The sequence below is a fragment of the Caretta caretta genome, chromosome 7 (genome assembly GCF_965140235.1).
Source record: "Caretta caretta isolate rCarCar2 chromosome 7, rCarCar1.hap1, whole genome shotgun sequence".
In the NCBI taxonomy this organism is placed as follows: Eukaryota; Metazoa; Chordata; order Testudines; family Cheloniidae; genus Caretta; species Caretta caretta.
Genome location: NC_134212.1, coordinates 92174463 through 92187817, shown reverse-complemented (window position 1 = coordinate 92187817; position 13355 = coordinate 92174463). Strand labels below are relative to the sequence as shown.

Sequence of the window (13355 nt, the reverse complement as noted above, 5' to 3'; positions counted from 1 at the left end):
TTGTGGAATCAAGTGGACACAATTTTTGCCTGGTCAACACTTCAAGTCCTGATTTTTCCAAAAACTGTGTTCTCTGTAATGTCCAGCCCTCTCCTGGACAGCTCAAAGAAACAATAAGGTTTGTTTGTTTATTCCTTTAAGACACCAAAACCCACCAGCTTGCCACATTAAATGGAATTAACATTCACTTTAATTCCAACAGTACTGGTGCTTGACTTTAAACTTTAAATATCATTCAGTACCCATTTTTTCCTCAGATGTATGTATTAACACTATTTCACAATATTAATCACTAGCTTTCAGAAAAAATTACTTTATGCACTTTCAAAATATTGCATACTGATTCAAATCACTTAAGGTTCAGCCCCGTCTTTGTAGATCAGTAAACCTTTAAAATGGATTCTTCTGAGGTTACCCCTCAATGTAAAGTTCACTGAACCTGAGAAAAAGGCATCATGGAGTCTGGGGATGATGGAAGCTCCATGTGCTCTTTTTTCCCCCACCTGATGCAATGCAAATTGTTCTGTTTCCTTCTTAAATTCCTTTTAAAAGGGCTTTAGATGTCTCAGAATTATGCTCTCACATCCCCTACATTTGTTAATTAAGACACAAACAAGTGTGCCTTAAATTCAATTAATAGCTCAAGATAGGAACTCTCTGTGGGCATGGCCACAGGGCAGGGGTTCTCAACCTTTTTCTTTCGAAGCCCCCTCTGCTGTAAGAACTCCACAGCACCCTCCCACCCCCACGCCACAACAACTGTTTTTCTGCATATAAAATCTAGGGCCAACATTACGGGGTAGCAAGCAGGGCAACTCCCTGTGGCCCCATGCCACAGGGAGCCCCGCAAAGCTAAGTTGCTCAGGCTTCAGCCCCGTCACAACTGGCCTCAGGCTTTGACTTTCTGCCCTGGGCCCCAGTGAGTTTAATGCCAGCTCTACTTCACTGATTCCTCTGAAACCTGCTCACAGTCCCCCAGGGAGCCACAGACCCGTGGTTGTGAACCGATGCTACAGGGGATACTCAGGAGACTGAAGGCAAATCAGTTAAAGATGTGAAGTCAGTGACAACAACCCCATGAAGTGCAAGTCCCTTGCATAGACAAAGAAACATATAATTTGCACTAGTGACCTTTTCCCCTATTTCACCCTAGTAAGAACCTTTCGTGCATTTCTATTTTTCTCATTGACACACAGGTTTCCAATAGAGCAGCCTCACTAATAACTGAAACCAGGCCTAATCCCCAGTATAGAGGAGGCCTATGCTTTCTCTTCCTCTCCCTTTTCACACTTGGTTGGAAGTCGTCCTTACTAATCATGATGGTTACTTTTTGCAAATACAGGCTTGAAGCCTGCAGAAGGTATAGCACTTCGCCTGTAGATTCCCACTGGTTATGGATAAGAGAGAGAGTTTTCCTACTATCGCTTTCCTAAGTTCCCATGGCAATAACCCGCCCAGGCACACACGAAGAGAAGTCAGCCACCCATCCGTTACCAGAAGATTTTAAAAATCACACTGGTTAACGTGCCCCCCACTCAACCAATAACAAGAAGTCGGCCCTCGATAAGCCTCGTGTAGCTAACCGCCGCAACCCACGAGATTCCTGCTTCAGGAAACTCCTGCAGGACCAGCGCCCCCAGCCCCAGCCATCGCCCCTGCCGTTGCTACAGCGCTTCGGGACACCGCAGCGCCTGGGGCCGGCCGCACCAGCCCCGACCCCGGCATGCCAAGGGCGCTGGGAGCCAGGGCAGGCGGCCCCAGGCTGCCTATGCCAGGGGCACGACTCCCACCCCGGGCCGGGCCGCTCACGGTCCCCAGCGCACAAACAGGGAAAGCCGAGGCGGCGTCCAGGGAAAGGGAAGCCAGGAAGCGACCTCTCGCAGTGCAGCTCTGGCCGCCGCCGCAGCCGCGACATCAGCAGCCCCCTCCCCAGCGCTCACCTGCGGCGGGCGCGAGAGCTCTCTGCCGGCAACACCGTCAGACTCGCCGCGGTCCCTTTTCAAATCCACCCAATGGCGGCGCGCTGTGCCGCACAGCACCATGGGAGGCCAGGGGCGGGCTGGGAGCCAACGTCCAGCTGAGGGCAAGCGGAACGTCTCCGCCCAGGGCAGGCTGGGACTCGGGGCGGGGAGGCGCGGGCGGGCGGTTGGGATGTTTGTTGTGCCGGGGCCTGGCGGCGGGACAGCGGGCGGGGCAGGACTGTAGCCTGGTTCGCCGCCCGGGGAGGGGTGGAAAAGAGGCGCCGTCCCCCGGTCGCTGCTGGAGAGGCGGGGCGCTGCCTCACTTGGGACAGGGGAAAGGGAAGGGTCCCTCTGCCGGAGGGCGCTGGGCGAGGGATCCGCGGAGGCTGGCTCGATACGCGCTTGGGGGGCGGGGGAGAGCCCGGGGGGCGGGCGAGTTATTTGTTCAATCAGATTCTGCAAGGTGTCTGCCGGTTGCCTGCTGTAGGGAAAGGGGGAGCGCTGGGTAGGAGCGGAAGCCAGGTCAGGTGGGTTGGAATGAGGGTACCAGTTATTATATGCATGTTTCAGAGGAGCCGCCCTGTTAGTCTGTATCCCTAAAAAGAACAGGAGGACTTGTAGCACCTTAGAGACTAACAAATTTGTTTGATCTACAGCTCACTTCATCGGATGCAGTGAGCTGTAGCTCAGGAAAGCTTATGCTCTAATAAATTTGTTAGTCTCTAAGGTGCCACAAGTCCTCCTGTTCTTTTCACATCATATGCATGGTTTCACTCAGCTGTGTGAGAGGACCTGAGCCACACATGGGGAGCAGTACCTTGCTACAGAACAGCTGCCAGCAGGCAAGCCCAGCCAGAGCTACACTGGCTTCTCAGGATGAGCCAGCTAATTTGCTGATCAGGTTGTTTCTGCCAGTTCTTTATCTGGGTTTAAAACAAGCCTGGGCAGAGTCAAAAAGCAGTTCAAATGAAACTGTGAACCAGGGGTCAGATTAGGGGAGAAAGGGGTGGTGGTACTCTTCCAAATGCTTTCCCACAAAATAAGCTCTGCCCTCGTGAGATGCTACTCACAGTCGATTGTGCAGATGTTAAGCATGTATCAGAGGTTCTCAAACTTCACTGCACCCCAACCCCTTTCTGACAACAAAAATGACTCCAGGAGGGGGGACCAAAGTCTGAGCCTCCCCGGACCCCAGCACCATAGGCAGGGGGACCAAAGCCCAAACCTGAGCCCTGTCACCCAGGGCTGGAGCCCTTGGACTTTGGCCCCCAACAGTGGGATTTGAGCTTTGGCTTTGTCGCTGGGCTGTGGGGCTTTGGCTTCGGCCCTGGGCCCCAGTAAATCTAATGCCAGCCCTGGCAACCCCATTACAATGAGGTTGTGACCCACTTTGGGGTCCCAACCCACAATCTGAGAACTGCTGGCATATATGATCACATGTTTTCTAGGCTTCTTATACCGTCGGGGGGGGGGTGGTGGTCTGAATACATCTGTGGGCTCTACTTAGCTCCTTGGTCTTGGATTTTCTTGATTGAGAAGGGACGTGGCATTGCTCTCCCCAACCCGTTCACATGTTGTGCCAAAATGAGCTGTTACGCACCATAGATTTTGCAGATCTTTATATATCTGCAGACCCTCCTCCTCCTTTCTTACATGTTTTGATGAGTAGAGAAAATATAAATTATTTATTCTTTCTCAGCCTCAGTTCCTCATCTGTGAAATTGGGATAATAGCCATAATAACGCAATAGAATATTGTAAGGAAAAACTTATGAATGTGTTTGAGGTGCTCAAATGTTAGAGATATTTACTTTTAGAAAAATATCAAGGTCCCAGTCCTGAAATGTGTAATGCTTAATTTGTGAGTTCTTCAGTGGTACTACTCACATGTTTGTAGTTAAGCAAATGTAAAAATGTTTGCAAAATCAGGGCATAAATAAAATAATGTTTACCACATTCTTGTGAGATGGATAAGATTATAACAACTATTTACATATGGTGAAAAGAGGAAGAGGTTAAGTGACTTGCCCACGTCCAGAGAGTGTGTCCGGTTCTTGAGTTGGTATTAGAACTCAGAATTACAGTCTTGCCCTCAGAAGTATTATAAGGGCCCTACTGTCAAACAAACATTAACCCTGCCCCTTGGCCCATTAAGCCCCACCCACCTGTCACTGGAAGTCCTGCCCCATTGGGGTATTCCTTCCGGGGTCAAGCCGGACACATGACTGGAAGCAAGGTGTGTCGTGACCCCTCTAAGAACTCCTCCCACTGCCCTCTACCAATCAGGATGGGTTTTGCCCACATAGGCCCACCCTGAGAGGAGATTTGACCAATTGGGGGGAGTTCCGGGGCGGAGTGACCCTGTCTGGAAGTGGGTTGTCTGACCTCTCTAAGAACTCCTCCCACCACCCTCTACCAATTCTGATGGGTTTCGGCCGCAGAGGACCGCCCGAGAGCAGATTTGACCAAAATAGGGCAGGTTCTGGGACGGGATAAACTGCCCAGAAGAGGGTTGTGTGACCCCTCTAAGAACTCCTCCTACTGCCCTCTGCCAATCAGAGCGCAGCATCATCACCCCATGAGTCCCAGCGCTGGGCAGAGGAGGCCATCTCTTACCAAGAACACGTGTTTTAGAAATCGTGGAAAGGCTAATAGGAAACATGGACTCCTTCACCACCCCCATGAGAACTTCAGACTTTGTTTTAGCCCTGAGAGCCTTCGACCATCTGCGGAGACCATTCTACATCAGCGACAATTCCGAGGAGGAGGAGGGAGCGGACGAGGGGAACCCTTTGGCCCAGCTGTTGATGGATACGCTGGAACCCGAACCCGAAACCCAACTGCTCATGAGACACCCTGATGAGCATGGCGGCCTTTCATTGTCCACCCCCCTGGAGGAGGAAGGCAAACGCAGCTTGGGGGAGTCACCAGTGGACAAGGTGAATGGAAAAGACATCGCTCAGGTAAATTAAGATTAAAATTAAGAAGTGATGGTCGAGGATGGGGTGTAATGGTGTTAGGAACCGGGGTTGTGTAAATCTAAAAACAAGCAGTGGGAACTTACACTTGTTTCTTTTCTGAAAATCTCTCAACAGCTCAACAATACCTTTCTAGAGGACCCAGAGACCCTGGACAGTGTTGCATCAGACAGTGAAGATGAACAGGGCCCGCCTTGTTTTTGCTCAATACTGATACAAATTGTTGAAGAGGACTCCGAGGATGACAGCTATGAAGAGTTTAGGAGGAAGCTTGGCATGAAACTAACTGAGCCAGTGCCACGTCGTGAGCATAAAAAAGTAATGCGGACTATTGTACGCGTTGCTGTTTATGCTGTCCTTAATCGCTGTCTTAGGAAAAAGCTTTTCAAAGATTGTGAGGGCTGTGTCATAGACATGCCAGCCCAACAGCACCATGTCTGTGTGACTTGGACTTCAGTGTATATAAACTGCAAGCTCTGGGGCCTGTGTGCTGAGCTGTGTTTGGAAAGCTTATTAAACACTGTTATTGCCATAGGTTATGCTATGCAATGTCTGTGCCTAGCTCAAGAACATTTAGCGCAAGGGGTGACCTTGATAAATGCTGTGCAATTCAGTGGAGACCCTGGCCGTGTTTTAAAGAAAATGACCAAACAGGAAGATGCCTGCTTACAGCATTATATTGACTGTCTGAGCCACACAAAAAGTTACAGAACCCTGCTTAAGAAGAAGACTATTTGTAAGAAATCGAAAAGGATTAAGTTAGAGAATGGTGAGGGGACAAACAAGCAATTTAAAACTTGGTAGCTGTAAATAAAAAAAAAAATTATTGAAAAGGGCTTTGTGACTATCTGTGTTTCTGTTAGAAGGTCCTTAAGTGTGGCCCTTAAGTGAGCTAAAAGTTTTAATGGAGCATCTTGGTTTGTTTTCAAGGCCCTGTATGTCTTTTAAATAAAAAAAAATGTTTGTGAGAACCTAGCTCTTGTGTCTTTGTGTAAAGGAGACCCATTGACAGCAGAAAGCTGAAATGTATGTTGTAAAATCTTGTGGGAGGGAAAAAATCCTAAAAATGTGTTTATAATTAAAAAAAAAATAGGGACGGTTCAGACATGTTTTAGTACAATAGAGCTGCCTCATCCTGTTGAACTGAATGGTTTTAACCACACTCCCACTGAATAGCCAGGGTGACTGAGATTACTCACCCTTTTTGCCATCAGGGTTAATGTATTAGTGATCAGTAATTAAACTTCATAGGTGTGCACTCACAGTAAGGGAGGTAGGTGGGTGAGGATGGTGAGTTCTGATTAATATGAAATGAAATAAAACCTCAGGAATTCACATATGCTGTTGAACAGTTTTAGCGTTCTACCAACTCCTGAACAACCCAGGAGTTGGTAGAACGCTATTGGACAGTTTAAATATAATCCAGGAGTTGGTTGAACACTATGGGTCACTCTTTCTAGCAACTCAAAGTCATTAAAAGTTTAAAATAATATATTTACAAAAAAAATAAACAAGGGTCTAACACAAAACTGAAATGTTTCAAGGGTTCATAAACCTCCACCATACTTTAGAACAAGCATTTGCTCTAAAAACAATCAAACATTTAAAAGTTATGGGTATTTGTAGGGTACTTATTATGGTTGTGATATACCCCTTTTATTTCAAAAACAACCCCCAAACTTTAAGCATGGAAGAAACATGTTTAAAAAACAAGCCCCAAGACATTCATTGATATCTGCAAAGGGCCCCCACTTGGAAATGGGTACAGTTCCATTAAGGATTGGTGATTTACTGTTTAATACTGTAAGAAGGCCCTACAGAAAAATGTATTTTAACTAAAAGAAAAAAAAATTAGCCAAAAGCAGCCCAGTTGTGCAGACAACTTAATTCCCCCACCCCACATCACAAAAGGGAATGTTAGGGGAGGGGTGCCTACGAGATCTTCGAGACACCACTCACTCCCTGAAGAAACTACAATCCTTTGGTGATCTTCCAGAACACACCATCCTGGCCACTATGGATGTAGAAGCCCCCTACACCAACATTCCACACAAAGATGGACTACAAGCCGTCTGGAACAGTATGCCCGATAATGTCACTGCAAACCTGGTGGCAGAACTTTCTGTCTTTATTTCACATTTGGGGACAATGTATACCTTCAAGTCAGCGGCACTGCTATGGGTACCCACATGGCCCCACAGTATGCCAACATTTTTATAGCTGACTTAGAACAACGCTTCCTCAGCTCTCGTCCCCTAACGCCCCTATTCTGCTTATGCTATGTTGATGACATCTTCATCATCTAGACCCATGGAAAAGAAGCCCTTGAGGAATTCCACCATGATTTCAACAATTTCCAACCGACCATCAACCTTAGCCTGGACCAGTTCACACAAGAGATCCACTTCCTGGACACTACAGTGCTAATAAGCGATGGCTACATAAACACCACCCTACACTGGAAACCTACTGACCGCTATACTTACCTACATACCTCCAGCTTTCATCCAGATCACATCACACGATCCATTGTCTACAGCCAAGCTCTAAGATAGAACTGCATTTGCTCCAATCCCTCCGACAGAGACAAACACCTACAAGATCTCTATCAAGCTTTCTTAAAACTACATTACCCACCTGCTGAAGTGAAGAAACAGATTGACAGAGCCAGAAGAGTACCCAGAAGTCACCTACTACAGGACAGGCCCAACAAAGAAAGTAACAGAACACCACTAGCCATCACCTTCAGCCCCCAACTAAAACCTCTCCAGCGGATCATCAAGGATCTACAACCTATCCTGAAGGACGATCCCTCACTCTCACAGATCTTGGGAGACAGGCCAGTCCTCGCTTACAGACAGTCCCCCAACCTGAAGCAAATACTCACCAGCAACCACACACCACACAACAAAACCACTAACCCAGGAACCTATCCTTGCAACAAAGCCCGTTGCCAACTCTGTCCACATACCTATTCAAGGGACACCATCATAGGACCTAATTACATCAGCCACACTGTAAGAGGCTCGTTCACCTGCACATCTACCAATGTGATACTGTATATGCCATCATGTGCCAGCAATGCCCCTCTGCCATGTACATTGGCCAAACCTGACAATCTCTGTGCAAAAAAATAAATGGACCCAAATCAGACATCAAGAATTATAATATTCAAAAAACAGTCAGAGAACACTTCAACCTCCCTGGTCACTCAATTACAGACCTAAAAGTTGCAATTCTCCAACAAAAAAAACTTCAAAAACAGACTCCAATGAGAAACTGCAGAATTGGAATTAATTTGCAAACTGAACACCATTAACTTAGGCTTGAATAAAGACTGGGAGTGGATGGGTCATTACACAAAGTAAAAACTATTTCCCCATGCTAATTTTTCCCCTACTGTTACTCACACCTTCTTGTCAACTGTTTGAAATGGGCCATCCTGATCATTCCTACAAAAGTTTTTTTTTTCCTGCTGATAATAGCCCACCTTAATTGATTGGTCTCGTTACAGTTGATATGGCAACACCCATTTTTTCATGTTCTCTGTGTATATCTATCTATTTATCTATCTATCTTCCTACTGTATTTTCCACTGCATGCATCCGATGAAGTGGGTTTTAGCCCACGAAAGCATATGCCCAAATAAATTTGTTAGTCTCTAAGGTGCCACAAGTATTCCTCGTTTTTTTAAAGTCCTTAATTATCTGTTATTTCAGAGTTGTGGTGATCAGATCAACCTGCTAACTACAGACTTTTGAAGTCTGTTTGAAACAAAGAGTTAGGATGGTATAAAAACCTCAGGTATTTTGGAGACTGTCCTCTTTCAACAGAAACTCTCTTGAATTGCTGCTGGACTGCAAGAGGAGATATGCTCCATGGTTTTAACTCTGAAAATAATATTATATAATGTCACTCTTTGGCCATGCTGTCCTTACTAAATAATGGTACTTATCTTTATTGCAGTGTGATTTGTTTAGCATGGAACCAGTAACTTTAAGCTGCATTTCACCACCACGCCAAGATGAAAACCATTTTTAACTATAGTTCTGCTTAATATTGTTAAACTAAAAAGAAAAAAAAATATCAGGTATTACACAGGGATTTGAGGGTAATACTAACTAACATTTTTGCTTGTTCTTTAACCCAAAGACCCAAACAGACATGGGGGGAAACAGAACAACCATGCATAGGCGCTGACTTCTGTTGGCGCCAGTGGGTGCTCGACTGCCCCCAGCCCCGCCCCCTCCTCCCTTGGCCCCGCCCCAACTCCGCCCCTATTCCAACACCTTCCCCAAATCCCCACCCCAGCCCTGCCTTTTCCACACCTCCTCCCCTGAGTGTGCCACATTCCCACTCTTCCCCCCTCCATCCCAGAGCTTGTTATGCCACGAAACAGCTGTTTTGCGGCGGCAAGTGCTGGGAGGAGAAGCAGGGACGCGGTGCACACACGGGAGGAGGCGGAGGTGAGGGGGGCGGGGAGCTTGGCTGCCAGTGAGTGCAGAGCACCCACCAATTTTTCCCCGTGGGTGCTCCAGCCCCAGAACACCCATGGAGTCGGCACCTATGCAATCATGTGCCTGCAATCCTTTATCCTGTGGTAGAAGGTACCTTTCTGCATTTGGCTTTTAAATGCATGTGGGTGTATTGGAAAGTATTTTGTTGCAAACTGTTGGTTTGGTGTTTTAAACTGCTCTGTGTGTGTGCGTGCACGCGCGCGCGTACAAAACATAGGTGTGTTTTTTAAAAAGTACATTGCTGGTTTTTTGGGGTTTTTTTAAAGCATATGGCTGCAAACTGATGGTGTGTTGTGTTTCAGACTAACGGGTTACTGTGCAAAATGTGTTTTAAAATGGATTTTAAAAGTTGATTTTTAAAGCAGTTTGGTTTTTATTCTGCAAAATGAGATGTGTTTTTAAAAATGTTTGGGGGTTGTTGTTTTTTAAAGTGGCAGAAATAAACTCAAAACCTGTGTTTGTTGTACAGCCTGAAATGGATTATTTTGTTTTAAAGCTATGATTTTTTAATTAGAAAAACACCCCAATTAATATTTTATTTTTTAAGTTTACAAGACAGTTTCATGTGTTTTATAATAATAATGTGTCTGTGTTAGGGGGCTTATTCCTTCACCCACTTACTTCCCTGGTCCTTCTCGCATGAACAGAGAGCAACAATACCCGAAGTCCAAAGGTGCAAACAATTCGATGTTTATTGGGGTGAACTTCCAGCAAGCATGATTCCAGTTTCCTTCCTTAGTGTCCCCCTTCCCAGCTCTGACACCACAGAGCCTTACACCTGTGTCCCTGTTCCCATTCCTGCCCTTAGCCAAACATGATTCCAATTTCCCGGCTCCCATTCCCTGTTCCCATTTCTCTCACCCACCCACCCACTTCCTGATTGACTGCAGACTATATAGTAAAACTTGAGTTCTGCTTAGCTATATCTTAACCAATCATTTTACTGACATTTAACTAACCAATACTAACATATTGTAACATGATTATTTAACCAGTTATATCCCACCACCTTAATTAGTTTACACCCAGCAAAATTAATTATACAGCACACAGAAACAATCACAGAACCAGACAGAGATTATACAGACAAACAATAGGGAAATGGGGACTACAGTGATAGAACAAACACAGAAATGAGGATTTCACATCCCAGCTATTGATATGTGAGTTCTTGCCAGACAGGATGCTATCAAACTAAGTTTCCTTTTACATCTTCTAGGCACTTCCCTTTCTCTGGAGGCGATAGGCATTATCAGGACAGGACTGTATTCCTAACAGCCCAATAGCACGTTATTTCAATGTGACTAGTTTGGAATGTGAGGATGTGACCATTCGGTTCCTAGCTTATGGCTGCCTCTGCTGCTTAGCCAGATATCTTAGCCTAAGCACAGGGCCTCAGACTGTCACAGTAAGAGAAGGACCTTACACCGGCAGACAATGATTTTGATTCTTTCCTTTATACCTCTATAACTAGCTAAGTGATAAGAATACACCTAAATTCTTAGAGTATAGGCCTTTACAGACAGGCCTGAATATCTATATTCTAACACTGCTCCACAGTATAGTCAAAACATGAGAGATCCTTAAACCAGAGGGTAAACAAGCTCAAAAGAAAAAGGAAAGAGACAGCTGAAAAGGAAAATTCACCAGCATCAGTGACGGATGGATGGATGAAGGCCAGTAAATATATTTTGCTTATTGGTTTGGTTACTTTATGAGGTTTTGTATTTTAAGTAAATACATAGGTGTGGGTGAGAAAGATGGTAAAGTTAAGTTTTGTAAAATGTTTTTTTCCCCCTAATCAGACATGGGCAGCTCTCCTAACAATGCTGTAGTCAGAGCTACAGGGACACCTCCACCAGAACCGCCAAAGAACCAGGAATCTGCTTTGAGACCTTTAACAATGCTAATGCAAAACAGCACAAGAATGCAGTTGAAGCATCAGGGCAGTCCAAACCTCATATACGTCAAACCCAAGGACAAAACAAAAGACTCTGGTAAAAACCAACCACGCAAACACAACTCCAGTTCCTCAGCAGCCACCACCACACCAAGCCCCTCTCAGAGTATATCTGATACTAGGCTATGAAACCACTGATGTCTTGTGGAAAATATTCTATAACAAAACATAAATGTTTTCTTTGGCTGAGGGTTCTTTTTTGGTAGTAGAGATGTATGACAACAAGCCCCCCAGGGCTTCTCCTCTACCCGTTCCCAGCTGGGAGTGAGGGGAAGCCACCCAAGGCTTTCTTCCCTTGCACCCACTTGTTCCCTGCTGGGAGTGGGGGGAAAACACCCAGGGCTTCTCACCTCCCTGTTCCCTGCTGGGAGTGGGGCAGGGGAAGCTGCCCAGGGCTTTCTCGCCCCCCTGTTCCCCTCCTGCAGGGAGTGGGCAGGGGGCCCCTCAGGCTTCTCGCTCTGTCTCCAAGCTAGGAGTAGGGTCCGAAGCTGCCCCGGGCTTCTTGTCCTGGCTCTCAGCTGGGAGCGGGAGCAGCATCCAGTGGCTTAGCTTGCCAGGGGAGTGGGGCTTTCTTGTCAGTTTCACAGTTCCTTGCCATGAAATTGACAAGACAGCAGATGTATGGGAGAAAGTGTCTCCACAGACACTGTGTCACCTTAACCATGCAGACATAAGTTTTATGCCTCTCGTGGAGGTGTTGGTGTAGTGGGGCACTTACATCGGTGGGCGGAAGGGGCAGTGGTGCCTCCCCTAGCACAGCTGTCCATGTCCCCCAAAAGCTGGGCTTTGGTGCCCCCACCTCCCTTCCACTCTGATCCTTCCTGGAGGTGCCCAGAGCCTCCTGCTGCTGCTGCTTGGTGTCAGTCTTCCTCCTCTCCTCCACTGCACTCTCCTCTCTTTTCAGAGGTCCCTGCAGCTGCCGGCACATCCCCAACCCTCATCCCTATGGGGCGGTGTTGTGTGTGAGGATGCGAGCGGCAGGTGGGGGAATGAGGAGGGAGGGGAGGGCATCCCTGAGTAACTTTACACAGTGAAAAAGTCTTCCAGACCAGAGACATAGGTGTTGTCTACACTGCCACTTTACAGTGCTGAAACTTTCTTGCTCAGGGGGTGAAAAAACACCTTCCTGAGCTATGCAAGTTTCAGTGCTGTAAAGTGGCAGTGTAGACATTGCACCAGCATAGGGAGCAGCGCTTCCAGCACTGGGAGCTACTCCCCTCGTGGGGTGGTTTTCTAACAGCACTGGGAGAAATTAGGCTTCAATTTGGTTCAGGTAGCCTGGCTTTTCGTCTCTCTCTATACAGTATACACCAAACTCCCTGTCACACCGAGGAGAATCCATCTGGCAATTAATCTATAGCTGTTCAGTTCCTGTAGGGGAATATTACTGGTGTTTTAAGGTGAAAAGGAGGGAGAGTCTCGGGGGGTGGGGGGGCAGCAGCAGGGTGAGGAGGTGAGCAGCAAGCCATCTGCATGGCAGGTGGGGGGGGTCTCATGGTGGGTGGGAGGGGTGGCAGGTGGTGAGGAGGCGAGCAGCAGATGGACAAGCAGCAGGGGGCTGGGGGAGGAGGTGAGCAGAAGGCGGGTGAAGAGCTGAGCAGTGAGGCAGAGGTGGGGTCTGGGACAGAACAGGGGTGGAGTGTAGGCGGGGCTGTGACAGAAGAGGTGGGACAAGGAGCTATCCTCCCCCAAGGGAAGTTTCACCCACCACCCATGTAATAAGATACTGACATAATTATGTCGACATAAACTGCCTAAAACTGTGTGACTGGACAACAAAATGGCAGATGAAATTCAATGTTGATAAATGCAAAGTAATACACATTGGAAAACATAATCCCAACTATACATATAAAATGATAGGGTCTAAATTAGCTGTTACCACTCAAGAAAGAGATCTTGGAGTTATTGTGGATAGTTTTCTGAAAACACCCACTCAA

The 13355-nt window shown here is 46.8% G+C and overlaps 2 protein-coding genes across 3 annotated transcripts in view; one reads left to right on the top strand and one right to left on the bottom strand.

The window, feature by feature from the left end:
- The window catches only part of KIF20B (kinesin family member 20B), a 76128-nt gene extending 73877 nt beyond the window's left edge, over window positions 1-2251 (bottom strand). The window contains exon 1 of one of the 2 annotated variants that reach the window (XM_075130949.1): window positions 1941-2251. The gene's annotated coding sequence lies outside the window, so the exon portion shown is untranslated. The remainder of the gene's footprint in view (window positions 1-1940) is intronic. The other variant, XM_048858422.2, reaches the window with a different exon arrangement.
- Window positions 2252-2674: 423 nt separating this feature from the next.
- Window positions 2675-6199, top strand: LOC125639650 (uncharacterized). The gene is made up of 2 exons (XM_048857197.2): window positions 2675-4923; window positions 5056-6199. Exons 1-2 carry the CDS (start codon window positions 4621-4623, stop codon window positions 5740-5742), a joined length of 990 nt encoding a protein of 329 aa, XP_048713154.2. The 5' UTR covers window positions 2675-4620; the 3' UTR covers window positions 5743-6199.
- Window positions 6200-13355: the final 7156 nt, after the last annotated feature.

Bases quoted from the DNA above. Each gene is read 5' to 3' on its own strand.
- LOC125639650 (XM_048857197.2), top strand. From the start codon at position 4,621: ATGGACTCCTTCACCACCCCCATGAGAACTTCAGACTTTGTTTTAGCC. The intron at 4,924-5,055 runs GTAAATTAAGAT...ATCTCTCAACAG, and splicing joins ATGGAAAAGACATCGCTCAG to CTCAACAATACCTTTCTAGA.